Source organism: Plectropomus leopardus, chromosome 8 (genome assembly GCF_008729295.1).
Source record: "Plectropomus leopardus isolate mb chromosome 8, YSFRI_Pleo_2.0, whole genome shotgun sequence".
Classification (NCBI taxonomy): domain Eukaryota; kingdom Metazoa; phylum Chordata; class Actinopteri; order Perciformes; family Serranidae; genus Plectropomus; species Plectropomus leopardus.
Window position 1 is genome coordinate 31,190,381 of NC_056470.1, and position 16,664 is coordinate 31,207,044.

At 41.4% G+C, this 16,664-nt stretch overlaps 1 protein-coding gene across 1 annotated transcript in view; it reads left to right on the plus strand.

Moving 5' to 3' along the window:
- Positions 1 to 16,664, plus strand: part of acap3a (ArfGAP with coiled-coil, ankyrin repeat and PH domains 3a) — an 85,883-nt gene that overhangs the window by 24,734 nt on the left and 44,485 nt on the right. The window contains 1 exon segment of the mRNA XM_042491739.1: positions 15,302 to 15,359. Coding sequence (XP_042347673.1) covers positions 15,302 to 15,359 — 58 coding nt within the window.

Consider the following 16,664-nt stretch of genomic DNA (forward strand, 5'->3'; position numbering starts at 1 on the left):
TTATGATACCACAACTGACACTGAGGGCATACAGTTCATTTTTTGTCTTAAAAAAAAGAGAGGAGCAACTTTGACTTTTCTTTTCTTGTTTTAGTAGCAGAGATCAGCAGAATCACTGTAATAAACATAAAAAATAAAGAAAGCGAGAAAGTGCTGCTGGCACCGGTGTGTTGATACTTTGGAAAATAAGTATTGAAATTGTTTCAAATATTCAGAATCGATAAGCATCAATAAGTATCGATAACTCGATATTTTTGAAAACACCAGGTGGCTGGTGGCTTTGAAAAGTGGACATTTTTTTTTCTGCAATATCAGTCTGATGAAAAATGCAGTTATGCATTATGGGAAACATAGGATCCAGTGTTTTTGGGTCGTATTAGTAACTAAAATTCAGGATATCTTGGCCTCAGCTGCATCTGTTTTGACCAACTTTCTGTAATTAAAAAAATATTTTAAATAGCTGGAGTCGCCCTTTTTTAAGGTTGTGTAATGTTTTGGTGGCTAAGTGGCTTCATAAGCTGAAATCGAACACTTAAAACCTTTAAACAGAAATTCATCAACACTTCTTATGTCTGTTATTTTTATGATGAATTGATAAATTGTTTTTGATAAAATATATTCTTTTAAAAAGTGAAAAATGCTCATCACAATTTCCCGGAGCCCAATTTTGATAATAAAAAACAAAGAAAAGCAGCAAATTCTTATATATCAGGAGATTTTATGACATTCTTTGCTTGAAAAATGACTGAAACGATTCATCAGTTATCAAAATATTTGGTGAATTATGGACTAATAATCAGTAATACGAGTATAAAGTGATCTGAAACTGACAGAAAATGTGATGCAGAATGAGAACAACAGTCAACACGACTTCACAGTCCCTTTGAATAAATCATAAAAACGTTAAGTTTATATTTGTTTGCAATATATCAGACCTGTATTAGCTCTTTATTAAATATAGGATATTTTTTAAGTCATGCGCCACTCTTGTGATGTAATTAAGTGGGTTTTTTTTTTTTTACCTCAGCCTTATAAAATCAAGTACAAAAAAACAGCAGTAAGATGTATTTTCCTCTTTTTACAGTTTTTATTTTAATTAATCTTGGTTTTCCCGGGCAGCTGAAATGTCTGATGAAGATCTAAGTGGCATTTCAAAGTAGAAAATTGTGGAGGAGACACTGTAATTTGTCATTTTTGGCATATATATTTAAAGATATTTTAACACAGGCATTAATCAGTCTTTTTGGTGTTAGTGTTGGCCTTCAGAAAAACATTAGTTCATTTTAAACATTAAAAATATGTTTTGCTTCTGTTTGTGGCTGCGCTGGATAACACAAACACCAAATGTGTTATTTTAGTGTTTTCGGGTTTCTTTCTGAGGGGACACGTCAAGCTTTTGGACTGCTCAGGATTTATGTGCTGCGGTCTGCGGCACGCAGAGAGGCACCACACATGAGCGTGATGGAGGGAGGGTTGGCAGGGGTGTGGCAGGGACCGAGGAGGAGGAGGAGGAGGAGGAGGAGGAGGAGGAGGAGGAGGAGGAGGGAGCAGACAGGCAAAAGTTCAGCCGCAGCAGGCAGACTGGTCATCTAAGGTGGAGCGCTCAACCCGCCGCCAGACGAGATATCTGCTTCAGTTTGAAAAAACATCAGGGGTGTTGATTTTGAGAGGTCGTGTGCAGTCAGGAGAGAGGAGTATGTCCGCCAGACTCAAGTTCCCCCTCTTCCTCCTCTTTGAGTCTCCTCTTATGTTTTTCCTCCCATCCTTCCCAGTCTAGACCTCTCCGTGGATGAGAGATGTTCTGATGGCGGCCCGGTACAGTAAAGCTCAGCTCCACATGCAGATACTGTAAGTTTCGGACATCTGTTTCCAGTTCAGCCTGCTCACAGAGTCATGCTTTCAGGTTTGGTGGAGTGACACTTTGTTGACTTCAGTCTGTCATTGTGAAAAATTGGGTCCAAATTCTGCACAGACTGGGAGGTTTTGGGCTGCACATTGGCATGGTGGGTACACTTGGCTCACCTGGTATAACAGCTGCGGTGTCGCGTCCGTCTTCTCCCTCTGCGAAAACGAAGACAGGATGATAGATGACCATCCTGCATCAATTTTATCCAAACCCAATAATGACGGTGGCCCGTATCACTGCGGATGTCCCAATTCGGGCCAATCAAGGCATTTTTGAACTCATCTGCATCGGCTTCATTAGTGTTTCCCACAGAATTAGAGTGCACGTGTAATGGTAGCTGACGATTGTTTTAGATGTGCGTGTGTCCCTTTGTATCAGTCTGTATCGCCTCTTTAAATGTTAAAGTTTAAGTGTGTCTGTGCACACAGCGCAGGCGGAGCTCTCCCTGAGTTTTTTTTTCCTCAGCAGCAGTTTGTGACTGTGTATAATTGATCTTTCGATCAGTTTACAGCTGATCAGATCGAAGGATGAGAGGAGCAGCTGCACAGCAAACTTTTAGACCCAGCAGAGTAAACAGTTAAGTTTCACTTTCACTGCACCTGACATTCTGCTGCTCCATCTGTGCCCAGAGTACACCCTGCACTCTGACAGTGGGGCAGGTTTCTGACACTTTATAGTGTGTTAAGTTAAAAATAATGAAATCTGAAATGATAGTAGACCTAATTTTATGGAAGACATTAAAATTCACCTGAACAAATACTTATATAGCCAAATATTTGGGTCTAGCCCTAATATATAGTATATTTCAACAGTGCTCCAACTGAACAGTCCAGTTCTATAAAAAGAAAATGAATATATGGTTGCAGATGTAAACAAATGTTTGGAAAACACTGACACTTTATTAAATTATATAGAGCTTTTTGAGCGTTTTGCATTTTCAAGTATAAGGTGAGTATTTGTGCTTTTTTTGTCTTATTAGGAACAAACTATTATATGAAACACTTCAAACATTTTAAAGAAATGTAACACAGCATCTTAAACAGGTCGTGACCTCTGAGCAGTAGGTCAGGATTTGGTAGCTGGTGCTAAAATCAATTCTCTCTTGCAACAATCCCGCTAGCAACTTCTGGGCTTTCTGGGACTTTTCTAGGAGAGAAACAAACTGCTGTTTTCTGTCTTTTCATTACTTGTGTGCTTTTTATGCATGTTTACTTCCTATGTTGTAATGCTGAGTACGTAATGTGTCACATTTATGAAAAAAAATGTAAGCTTTGCGATTCCAGAAAACTTGAATTAATCTCAAAAAGTGCTGTCTAATGTCAGATGGCTGGCATCAGCTTTATTCAGTTTCATGATACACAGTAAAAAACCTAAATCATAATATTATACACTGGAAGTTGTAGTGAAGTGAAATGTGAGAGTGACTAAAATTCTGGAAAACTGCTGCTGAAAATACAAAGCATGCACACACACTGCATCTATTTTAAGACACCGTCTCTAATCAAATTTGCATTTCAGAGGCTTTTCATTATGTGCAGAAACCAAACTGAGCAGAATTAGTCCATTAGAGTTAAGTTTAACCCTCCATGTTTCTGTTTTTATGCCTTTGTGGTGGATTCAGTTTTGGTCTTATGAGTGTAGTTTGGTTGGGTTCATTTTGGGCACATGAGTCTTTGTCCTTGTCGCTGATTTACGAGGCTTTTCATTGTTGTGAGAGAGACGGGCGCACGTGTGCCCTCCTGCTAAAATAGACCATGTTTTTTTGGGGAGGCTCTTTCACGAGGACGAGCTCGGTCAGGTGGCAGTTGGGCGAGTCACTGTTGATTTAGTCACAGCTTCAGTCGGAGCCCTCTGGGCAGTGTGGCTTTCATCTGGTGCATTTAGATGACACATGATCTGGTATTCAGAGAGTGAGTGAAGGGTTTGTGTATTTGGCGCCCAACGGATTTTCGTTTTGAAATGAGGAAACCAAAATCGGGAAACAAGCTGTTTTCTGACAACCATTTATAAACAGGGAAACAAAGAAACAACACGTTTTTTGGTTTTTTTTTTGATCATGGAAAACGACAAAAACGATCCGTTATCTCATTTTCTTGAGTGTGCATATAAATGGAAAGCGGGGATTAAAATAAGTGTGTGGAAATCAGTGTCTCAATTTTACATCTCTTTTCTTGTCGTGACCCGGAAACTATCGTACTGTCGCTGTACCGGGAGGTCAGGAGTGCTGATTGGCGGGTGATTTGGAGCTGGTGTGTAAGATTAAGTGGTGGTCAGATTAATTGGTGACTAACATTTTAAAAGTTTCGCCTCGATATCTCATTCATTTGATGGTGTCTGTTGAAACATTATGACAGAAACCGATTGCTGGGCATCATTTTTGGTCTCAACAATAATAAAAATATCATTACGCGTCCAGCGACATGACATGAACAAAGTCCCCCTTCCGGATTCCTTATTATAGGGTTTTCTAAGTATAGCCGTGTTACCATTAAGCCACGAGGCCGATGGATACTGGTGCCAGCCAGGCGCCTACAATCCTCAGTGCTAGTTTTGGGACATTCTCACGAGTAAACGCTTCATATGATACAACCTGAATGCATCTGAATTTAGGTATATTGTAGCTGTACAACTAGACTAATGCTATATAGAAAAGCCTTTTAACGTTATTTATGCCCCCGATGGATTCACTTTACTACACTCGTGTGTACTATTATCCTCATCATCAGTCATGTCTGATGTGGATGACTTAAAGTCTGTGTAAAGTGATAATTAAAATGTTTGTCACGTCACAGAAAGATGTGTTATTAAACACCTGACCAAATTTGAAAAAATGACTGTAGTACTGTATGTAAAAGAAGGTCTCAAAATCATGAAAAAATGCACAATATTCTCTGATCTGAAACACTGGCTGCGTGTCTGCAGGGGCGGGGTTAAGCTGAGTATAGCTCCATTGCATCATCGAGCTATGGTTTGAGGCCCGCCCAAAAAATCTCAAAACAGGAAAATGGTGTAAAAACAGTCAACCGTCTAACTCCACAGTTCAGTTCTATAAAGTTAAGGGTCTTTGTAACATGTTTTCAACAGTCAGTTGAGAGGGAGTGACGTTGTACTGCATATCGTCACAGCTGTGATGAATTAATGACTTAAAATGATAAATTATCTTTAAGTTTAATTATTTCAATCTTAATGTGAAACCACGTGACCCCAAAAGGTTAAAAGGTCCCGTCCTCTCCTGAACTCGACACCAGACGGCGTCTTCACAGACGCGGCTGAGATCTGACCCACGAGGCCCCTATGAGGAAACGGTTTTGTGGGGAGTGTTGGTGGTCTGTGTATGAGTCCCCTGAATGAGTGGGTGGGCTGGGAGGGTCGTCTGTCTGAGGAGTTGATGATGTTGCCGTAGAAACGGGGCATGCTTAATGGCTGCCTCTCAGCTGTTTGGGCTACACAGAAGTATTTGGCACAGTGGGATATCAGAGGGGGGATGGTGAGCACTAACCTCCACTTGTAGAGGAGCGATGGGGCTTTAATATGTATAGTGACAGCACCTGTCCTGAAACATACATGTTAACCCCGTGATGGATACCACCCCGTCCAGTATGTGCACCTCCATCTATACGGTTTAATGCTCCGGGCTGCAGCCTGCTATAATCGAAGCATAAATGAGTAATTATTGCTGCAGCAGACGTGTCACTTCTGTGAAGCCATTAGTGCAGATGTGTGTAGCTGAAGAGGGTTTGAGGTTAACGCAGCGACAGCAGTGCGGAAATGTGAGCGGTGTTTATAGTACGGCTGAGCTCTCTCCTCTTTAAGAACAGAAAGCAGACCCGTTTTAAGTATGACGAACACATCTGAGCTCTCAAGTGGAAATAAAAGCTCGGGCTTATGAAACAATAGTCGGGGCTTTGAACACATGTCGGGGAGGGTATTAGTGCAGACATTTGAACTCCCTTTGTGCCGTAAGTCCATTAGGGTAGAGTTACGACAGATTATGGGGCGGTGTGATTCTTAAATTATTAGGATGGTGATGTGAATGTGGCACCAACTGGATGGGTTCAAAAGTTTTTTGGGTTTTGTTTTGGAGGTCAGAAGGATGGCAAACGGGCTGTTGTTGTTGCAGTTATTGACCATTTGCTAATCCCCTCCCCCCTTAGTTACTGTTGCTATGCCTGTCAAACTTTCTGTTTTTTGCGTATACACTTCACAGTGATTATAGTGACTTTTACCACTTGGAATCAGGGATGTCCCGGTCTGATCTTAGAGCTCGTGTATTTCCTCTCCTCTGATTGTTACAGTTAAAACTGTAATAAAAGGTGGTGTAGAGTCAATATTTGTTATTGTTACCATTATTGTTGATGTGCATCTTTCCAAAATACCATTTTGTTATCTACAATAATTTAATTGTTCTTTTACGACATCTATTGAGGGATCCCTCCTCAGTCGCTCTTCCTGAGGTTTCCACCATTTTTCCTCATTATAGGTTTTTTTCGGGGGGACTTTTTCTGTCAACGATGTGAGGGTCAAAGGTCAGCGGGGGGTTGTTTGCTGTAAAGCCCTCTGAGGCAAATTGTGATTTGTGATAATGGGCTTTATAAATAAAATTGAGTTGACAGAGAATTATTTCCACTGTCTATTTCTGCTGACAACTGTGAGTAGCACGTGGAAGACTCGACGAGCCCCCGTTTTTTTAGATGTGACGTGACAGCCAACAGAGACACACCTGAGCAGCGCTGCTCACACAGGCAGAGTGTGAACTTCACTTCAGTCTCCCCGGCGATGCACCATTGTTGTTGTGCGCTTTCTGGTACGACTTCAGGCTTCTGATTGGCCTTACGGTAGACGTTATATCTCTACCCGTTGCTTTGGCACGCTCTTTTGTGTTGGTGTGGACCAGGCCTGAAAACGTGCTGGGTAGGATGGCTCGGCTGCGCAAAGCCTTGACCCTGGAAGAGGAGGAGGAGCGGAGGAGGCCGCGGGGGCATTAGGAGCCAAGTGGCTAAAAACAACCCGAGCTGCTGTTCATTGTAGCTGAAGGGAATACACTCAGGGACCCCCCCCCTTCAATCAGCCATTCAGCCCTGCAATCCAGCCTCAATTAGGACACTAAAGCAATCAATAATCCAACAAAATGCTACCATGTCTCCAGACAGGAAGTGGCTTTGTCACAATGGGGCCCTCAGACAGACGTCTCCAAGCTGCGTCTCCAGCCCTTTGGTCCCCCCTCCTCCACCTCCCGTCCCCTCCGCAGCCTCCAAACTCTCCACACAGATGAATCGTCGGTGGCAGGTTTTTAAATGAAGATTAAAGATGCAGAGCAGCGAACAGCAGACTGATATCAAACAGTCTGAGGGTCTCTTGAAGCGAGCGTGTCGTCTGCTCTGCAGCTGTTCTCATTTGTATGCTGGCAGCAAAACCAGAGTGCGCTGACATTGCCGCATCACTCATTGGCTAATTCACTCCTCCCAGCGGGCCGCGGGCTGTAGGTTTAGTCGGTGTGCAGCAGCTGGAGGTTTGGTTTGGGGGAGGCTGTATTTTAGGGGTCACTACCTGGACCCGGTGTTGGCTCTCTCCTCTGCATCCCACCTGCTCGTTCTCCATCCAGACCACCAGGCCGCTCTGCCTCGATTCACCCTCCGAAACACAAACCTCTGGGGCGTTTGCGCCCAGCTGCATCGCTCACGGCCATCCGCTTCACACAGCAGCCGAGCCACAGCTACTGTGTGCTGAGGTACAAACTGAAGATACCTGTTATTTCATTGAGTTTTTCTGTTTTCTGCTACTTTATACTTCTACTCCTCTCACTTGAAAATATTTTACTTTTTTACTCCACTTTCGTTTTGGTTTTGGGGTCGACCAATAGTGGTTTTTCAGGGCTGATACCGATTAGTAGTCAGTGAGACCGATAACAGATATTACATTGTGCATTTACAATAAAAAAGAAAATATTTCTGTTGAAATTTAGAATTTGACAAACTCTAACACAAAACTGTTTAAATGCCTTTTAGCAAAACTTTCAACATCATATACAGCAAGTTCCCACCAACAAAGCACCTTTGCACTTTTTAATTAATTTTATCAGCGATCATTAAAATGAACAAATATTGGCTCCAATAATCAGACAGGTTGATAATCTGTCGACCCTTACTTCAGTTACTGGACACTTTATAGTTTAAAATGTTATTTACAAAACATATGATGTATTTTTACAAATTAAACTACTCAATAGTATATAAAATAGAGTGCAGGACTTTTATATTTAGATGAATCTCCGTCGCTCTCACACCCGTACCAAACAAGTTCACATAATGCTGATTAAGCCTGTCGCGGTCAGCTAAAGCTCTGTGTATTTCGCAGCACACCAGAATATTGGTGTCGGGTGTTTTTGGTGAACTTCCTGCACCGGTGCACAGGAAGTGATCTAAGGTGATAGGGGATAAAAATAGTTTTAATTATTTTATCAGATATGTTTTGCTTTTGTTGTAATTTTCTATTTGGCGCTGCTTTTCATTTTTCTTAATGCTTTATCTGTAGTGTTGTCTGCTGATACACATTATAAGATTACAGTGTGAAATTAGATTTTTTCTAAATGAAACTTAGTATTCAGGGGAATGATTTAGTTCAAAGAGCCCTCCTGAGAGCGCAGGTCATTTCCTCACTATCCTATCCTATCCTATCCTATATTTACCCTGGAGGGGGTTCAGCAAGCTCACCCACAGGCGTATGTCATAAGCACGTGCCAACTGTTTTAATCTAATTATTGTCATTGCTAAAGGGGGGAGACTAAAGTTCAGCACTCCAGCTTATAAAATAATGTGAGTTTTGACTCCTGCCCATGCCAGACTGGGCCTGAGCCGACCCACTGGGTTTGGAGGGGGAGTGAGGGAACAATGGAGCAATATAGTGGAGAGGGACAGAAACTGAAGAGAGAGACGGAGAGAGGGGCTGCAAGGCAACTTGGTTGGCAGTGTTTGCTTCTGTTTCCCATGGGAAGAAATGCACGTAACATGCAGCAGAGTGGTGATCATCATGTGCGCACCGTGTCCCTGCGGGCTGCCGTGTGCACTCGAAGCCTTTTCTGCGAAACGGTTGTGAGCCAGATGAAGAGCCAGAGCCAACTGCAGACATAACAAAAGGAAGAAATGGTGCAAAAAACATGTCAGCCCTCACCTGGGAAAAAATAATATTAAGATACATAGATTTTTTCAGTAGAAATTCAAGTTTTTAATTGTGTTTGGGCCCAAAACTGGTGCTATGGTTTGGGCTTTGAAAAAAACAGAAAAAAAGCAAACATGGAAAAAGATAACGTCTGCAAACTTAAAACATGTTATATTTAGACTGATGGTGGATTTTAATATCAAGGATTTTGATATAAAGATGAATTTTGATATAAATCTTCATATATTGTTTATCATCAAATGAGATATGTTTGGTGTTTTGTAATATGGCCTTGATATCACTGTTTTTCTTTCCCTATTTACTTTTTCTGTGTATTTTCTCTGTAATTGACCTCATTGTTGATTGTTGATTGTTTTAGCACCCTGAGTGGTTCAGATGTTTAACCTGCCACCGAAGAGCTCGTCAGCCTGTTGGTGTGCATTATGTATACATATAGGTGTGGTTTCATCTTTTCATTTCATTGTTCTGTATTATAAATACTTTTATCTTTAAGTGCATTTTGCTGACATTTACCTGTAATTGAGTATTTTCACAAAGTGGTTCTTTACCAATAGGATCTGAGTCCTTTTTTCCACCACTTCTTACTAAAATAATGGAAAAATTTTCTGTGAAATGACGCTTGTAGCTCAAAAACCACAAAGAAATGCCAGCTTGGACAAAATGCTGTTCGTTATGCTGTTTATAAAGGCTTTAAGCATCGTATGAAACTAGTTAAGTTGTGCGGTGGCTCATGAGTTAAGGAGAAACAGAGGTATTCAGTGACTTTGGGCCAGTAAACATCACCTCAGATGTTCCTCTGGACGCCCCGTCAGCATGTAGAAACCACCGGAGCTGCTGCTTACTCAGCACAATTTCAGTGTTAATTATGTTTTTACACCGCTGCTTAAACTATTCCATGTCACATAAATGACCCCGGGCTAATCCTGCGCACAAACAGGGGCGTTTAACCTCATTCTGCAGTAACAAGTTGTAAAGTTATTGAGTTGTAGCTTTACTGCTGTTTAACGGGCTCCTGATGAGGTTTTAATGGTTGACGATGGTCAGCTCTTGTCACAGTAGTCGTGTTTTGACTCATGTTATAGCTTCTCCGCTCCCCCGTGGTGTGAATAAGGGTCAACTCACAAGCACATCGGGGACCTCTCCGGCCCACTTAGGAGATGGTTGCCGTGGCTACGGGCCCGGGGCGCCGTGTGCATCCATTATGGGAGGCATGTGCAGTGAGACGGGGCAGTGGGGGGTTACAGCCCAGAGGGGGGTTCAGCGGGAGCAGCTGTCCCCCGAGCCAGAGTCCGCACATCTGGAACAGCGAGCTTAGCTGTCACTGTGTTGAGCCACACTTGTTCAGCTGCATATGGAGCAGAGTTTCTTTGAAATTTAGTCTTCTTAATCCCACAAATTTTATTCTATTCAATGTTTGTCCCACACCTCTGCATTTAGCAAGATGTAAAACTAGTTTGAAGCATAATTTTCACAACTGTGTCCTTAACGTCACATACATGAAGCTCACAGATGTAGATTTAATGCAGAGTTATGAAGTGTCAAAGCACAACTTTACAGTTTTTTAGGCTATGAACTGTGTAACCAAAGAGTGTTGTTTCCTTTTCATATTGTCAGTTTTCAGAAGTTTGAAGAGGAAAACTTTCCTGTTTTCCACAAGGGATAAAGACAAGTTAATATTGAGCAGTTGTGACATTTTGTTTTTGTCTTTCTTGTCTTGTGAACCATCTTGTTACCCCTCAGATGTATTTTGTGACCCCTTAGGGTCTTGTTGACAATAGACTGTATGAAAATAATGGAGACATATACTTAGACATCACCCATTGATTTGTGGACTCCAGAGTACTACTACAATACTGCCACAACGAAGACCCTTCATTACACAGGCTTTGCTTTTTTACACAGAAGCAAACAATGCAGGCATATTGCCGCCCCAGTGTGTGATATTAGATAGCATGCAGGCGTTGTGGAAGCAAGAGGCATGCTGTTAAACACAACAGCGTCTGTTTCTTGTGTGACACAAAGCATTTGCATCTATAGCCCTCTCTAAACAATAACAATGGCAAAACATGGCAAATGCAATAATTTATCGTCCCCGTTGATGCCGGCTGATCTTGTCCTCTGCTTAGAGGGTAATAAGCTCGTGAATGTCGTGTTTGCAGACATTTTCGGTTGATGTTCTTCTTCTCAGGGTTAGCTGCTAACTGCTTCTTAGTCCTTTTTAAATCCCCTTTGTTTAGTCATACCCATAACATGTTGTCAAATCATCACTGTCGTCCCGTCCATGGTCACATCCTGCCGGCTGTCCCTTTTACACAGACGTCTATTCAGTGCTGTTATTACCTCTGCTGCCAGCTTAAAGGCAAGACATTTCTGTCCACCAATTCCACAATCGTACCTTTTATACAGACCAGTGAGACGAGATAACAATGCAACATTTCAGCCTTAAACAGGCAGTGTACATCAGGGTATAGACTGCAGTAACTTTTACTTCAACTTTTCGACTTTATTGTCCCCTACTCGTACACAGCCTGTTGGAGATTGTGTTGCTCTTGGAGCCAGCCTCAAGTGGCCTTTAGAGAAACTGCAGTTTTTGGTACTTCCGCATTGGCTTCATTTCTCAGTGTCAGAGGATGCTGCTCACCCTTTTTTCAGGGGAACCGCTGCACCTAACAGTCAGCTTGACGTGAATTTAAAAAAAAAAAAAAACGCAACACAAACATTTTTTTGACACACCTGTGAGTAGAACAGGTTGGGTTGCATTTTATCATACATACCTATATCATATTGTACCTTTGTATTGTACCGCACACAGTGGTAACCCAGAATAAAGTGACTGTTGGCTCAGTGAAAAAACTGGGTACTACTTGGAATTACAAAATAAAGACGTGATGTAGAAACATTAACACTATAACTATATTTTGAAGTAACTATTCTACTGTGCTTTTTTGTAAATCCTGCAATAAAAGGATGAATTAAATGATATGGGGCATGGAAACATTTAATTACCCCCTTCAGCAGAAAAAAGAGAAAACTCAGGACAGTGTGAATTTGATCAAAAAAACCTTGAATATCCATTTAAAGTGAGTATGGAGTTTCTGCAGAGTGATATTTATATCACAGTGAAGTGAGTTGACATAAGTCAAAACGGTAATGACATGCATTGGAAAATATGGTGTATACTGTATTTTAATAATAGGTTAAAACGTACAAAGACAGCAATGTATTCCAGATTTTATTTCCAAATAAACATAATATTATATATAATTCAATTGCATGTTTTCTAATAGATGTAGAGGAACCTTTGTCACATTAAAAGCTCTGCGGAAAACGCAGTTTGATGCAGTTGATCTTTAGAAAAGCATGAGTCTGTTTCTTCTTTTTGCTTATTTAAATGTTTTTTTTCACAAACTGTGCTGGTTAGAGACACTTCTGAAAATAAAATATTTTAAATAATGTTCAAAGATCCATCTGGCTGTTGCTGAAAGGCGTGGGGGCGAGCGAGCCTCCTGAAAAGCGAGAGCCCGCTAAGCTCTGCATTATCACATAAAACGGGCAGTTTGAAAAATGACATCAGCAGTGAAAACAGCTTTGCTCACAGCAACAGTATGCCTGGGTGTGGTTGGCTGAAGGCTGTGCAGCAGGAGATCAGTTGAGGTTACAATAACACACGTCCACATGTGGAATAATATGGTATTGATTATTTTGGTAATGTATGTTTCCATTCTGCATGAGTCGGTGCTCCTGACAGATATTTCCTCTCTGGAGTATTTTACGACCCCCTCCTCACTTCCTCAGATCCTCATAGAGGGAGATGGAGAGAGTAAACGCTGTGGGGGTGGAGAGGAGTGCGAGAGCACGTGCCATCCTGCGTCCCCTGAGCTCGCTGCATCCTCGCCAGGCAGCCTAATCCACCCAAGGCCAGAGAGAAAGAGATGAGACGGAGATACAAGTTTTATATCCTGCCAGCCGTGGCCGATATATGCCACAGATACTCTCATCATCACAAGCTGCTCTGTGTGTGTGTGTGTGTGTGTGTGTGTGTGTCGTGCTGGGATTTGTTTTCCTTGATATTAAATAGAAAGCTAGTCTTCTCAGATGCCAGTATGCATGTCAGATGACAATGAGGTGAAAATATTTGTTGATGACCCATTATTCAAAGATTAAAACTAAACTAAATTAAAGGTAAACTCTTAAAAACAAGCATTTTTGTGAGATGTGTTAGATTTTCTGTCTGCATATGAAAACTAAACATAACATCAAAGACAGCTGAATGGACAAATGAGCTGTTACTGTTTTAATGCAGTGTTTATAAGCCTGATTTATGGTGCAATGTTTGACACTTTATAATTGTTGCTCGACAGAAATTATGTACTTTCAAACAAAAACAAGTGTCGCTCAACACTTTGCACGCATGGCACGCACATTCAGAATGTTATGTTGCAGACACCCTAATATTTTGTCACATGATGTGTTTACGTTGTCACGGCAAGCCTCTCTAACACATCTACTAGAGATCGAAGTGAATATTCGAAAATACAGAGCGTGCATCTTTGTGTGTCTGTCCTGCATTTGTTGGACCAAAACATATTCGCCCTGTAGCTCCATTATTTGGTTCAGTGGACGCACTGACTACCTTATTTCTTGTTTTATCAGTAGAATCAAGTTTAAAATCTATTCATCTTCAATTAACTCCATTAATAAAATCCAAAAGTATACAAAGTTGTCCAAATATAGGTTCAAAACAAGCTGTCAGAAGGATAAATATTATATAATGCTAAACACGTCAAGGATAGCGTCTGCTTACCATGAAACCTTTTGCCAAAGCAGAAATTGAAAATGTCATATAGTTTTCATTTCCATCAACGGACATTTATCAAAAGTTTCAAGCGCACAACCATAAATCAAACTTTGTCAGCCTGCGTGCATCTGCAGAATCACACCATGGTGTACAAACAAAGATGTCTGAAGCCTTAAAATGCATAAAAGACTAAAAAAAAGACAGCAGCGCACACAACTCTAAAAATGTTTGATGTAAAAAAGGTGCATGATTGTTATGAAGATCAGAAAACAAATCGACACTTTTTAGAAAATTTCCCTTATTTAATATGGGCAAAAATGAATGAAAGAGAGTTTATCAGCATGACAAAACAGTAAAGAGTGGAGAATTATGAATACACAGGTGTGTGTATATATGTTTTTTCTGTGCGTAAGAACAACAGCAACATAAACAAACTTCCCACCAGGGACTCATTAATTTCTGATTCTGATTTCATGACAATCCAGCCAACAGTTTCACTAGAAGCCAAAAATGTCAACCAGCTGGTGGCATTAGATCAAAAAATCAGGGTCACCAAAGTCATTAGGATTCAACCTCTGGGGACCATGAATGTCCGTTGAAAATTTCATAGCAATTCATGCAACAGTTGTTGAGATATTTCAGTCCAGAACAAAGTGACGAACTGACAGGCCGACAGATATTTCGATCCCTCGAGTCACAAAAACAGTGTAGCTAAAAATAGGGAGATTTTCTGAGGTTTGCAGAGCTGTGATGATATGAAGAAAGCAGCCTGTAGGTCATATTTACACTCTAATGAAGCCATGAGGTCCCACTGTGCAGCAGGAAGCAGATAATGGCAGGATGAGCCGCAGGATGAGCAGCAGGTTATCACGGCAGTAGATACAAATCTGTTCATACACACTCTTCTTATTGACATCAGCGTGTGGAGAAGCCGGGGCGAGGTGCATTCTGGGGCTACGTCATGCAGCTGTGAGCCTCTGGGTGTAAATCACACCTCCGTCTGCTGCGGTCGGGTGTGGTATTAGTGGTGGTGTTGACAGTGAAAGTCAGTGGATTGAGGTTCGAGAAGTGCCAGACAGCCGCGTTCCCCCCTCACCGTGTCGAGACCTCGTCTGTCACTTTGTTTAGACAGAGCCGAACTGCTCCCACGACGGCGTCTCGCTCACTTAAAGCACACCCCAAACTCCCGCCTGTCGCTGCTCGAACATGTCTGGGTTTGGCTCCGCGCAAAGATTCCCATCTGTCACTCACAGATTTACGTCCTCGTGCTTTCTCAGAACGTGGGAAATGTCACGCAGACTGTTGAACGGCTGTTTTTTTTAAAAAAATGAGATAAGTGATCTTTGTGGAAGTTCTTCCAGAGATACAGTAACACACAGACACACATGATTTAACAGCTTCTCTCGCTTTCTGTTTTTCAGGGCAAATATCGATGAGGTGGAGACGGAGGTGGTGGAGATCGAGGCCAAACTAGATAAGGTAAGATGCACTTTATCCGTCAGTCCATCTGCTCCTGTAAAGATATTCATATGCTTAATGGCTCATGACGTTCAAACATGACCTTCACCTTTATGATATCAAAGCTGATATTTGCATTTGACCAAAGCTGTGCTGGAAGACCTCATGCTGCTGTAAACTGAGCGAAGTGGGAACCACTAAAGTAATGGGCTGGTAGCAGATTTCAGCTTAAAATCAAACTGTGTCAGAATAAGAGCATCTCAAACCCTTTTGTTTTCTCTGTTTTTCTTTAATTTTATGAGTAGATCATTATTGGCCAGTTTCAGTATGAATAGTTTGACTGGTTCTCTCTATAAAGGCTGATCGCTTCAAGCAAAACACAACCATTTCTCTACGCGCCACTAAAACGGCTTCACCTGTCTGGCAGTTCAGGCTGCTCTGGTTTAGGCAACATTCGCACCAATACTTTTTCATTTCAAATCACATAACTAAGTTTACACCTAGTGTCACAACTCCAGCGCTTTGGAGATCTCATAACAGAGATTTCAGAAAGCACTGCGGACTCTTACCCCATTTTAGTTTAAAAACTTTGTTTGCATTTTTGTCTGGATGCGCGGAAACTTTTGAGAACGATGACACAGACACCAATGTTTATGTCCCAATTTCGTCTTATCAGTCTTACTGTCTTTTCTTTGCATTGACTCTTTTCCCACCGGCTTGACTGCCTCACACTCCTGTGTGCCAGGTGCATTAATAAAGGTGGTCTTGAGTGCAGCTCGTGTGTACTCTGGTACAGTAGCATCCAGCTTGAACAACTAGATCAAAACACAGACGTGGATTACTATTTAACTTGACTACAAGCAGTTTTTTACTGTTTAATTTAATACTGAAGCATCTATACCAAAAGGAAACGCATATTACCGCGGACAAACCCAGATCCGGCTTCGCTGCCACCTTCGACCTGCAGCCGGAGCTTAAAACAGCATTTTAAACTGAAAAGATATTGATGTGCATCTTAGAGAGAGGGAGGAATATGTGGTACACGTTTTCTGCCAATATTTAATGCACAGTGTTGTTAAGAATAGCTGTATAAATAAATAATGTTACATAATAAATAGAAGGCTTCAAATAGACCCCTGATCGGGGCAACATTATTTTTAGGTTTCCCCTTTTCTTCTTCCTATAACGCTATTAATAAAATTGCACCAGAATATAAAGCTCATAAAATCAGCAAGTCTCACGTTGTAACACGTTATCCAGGTAAACACTGAAAGTCATCTTTGCATTTCCTTTATTGGCAGAGTAACGATGCCGTTTTTATTCAGC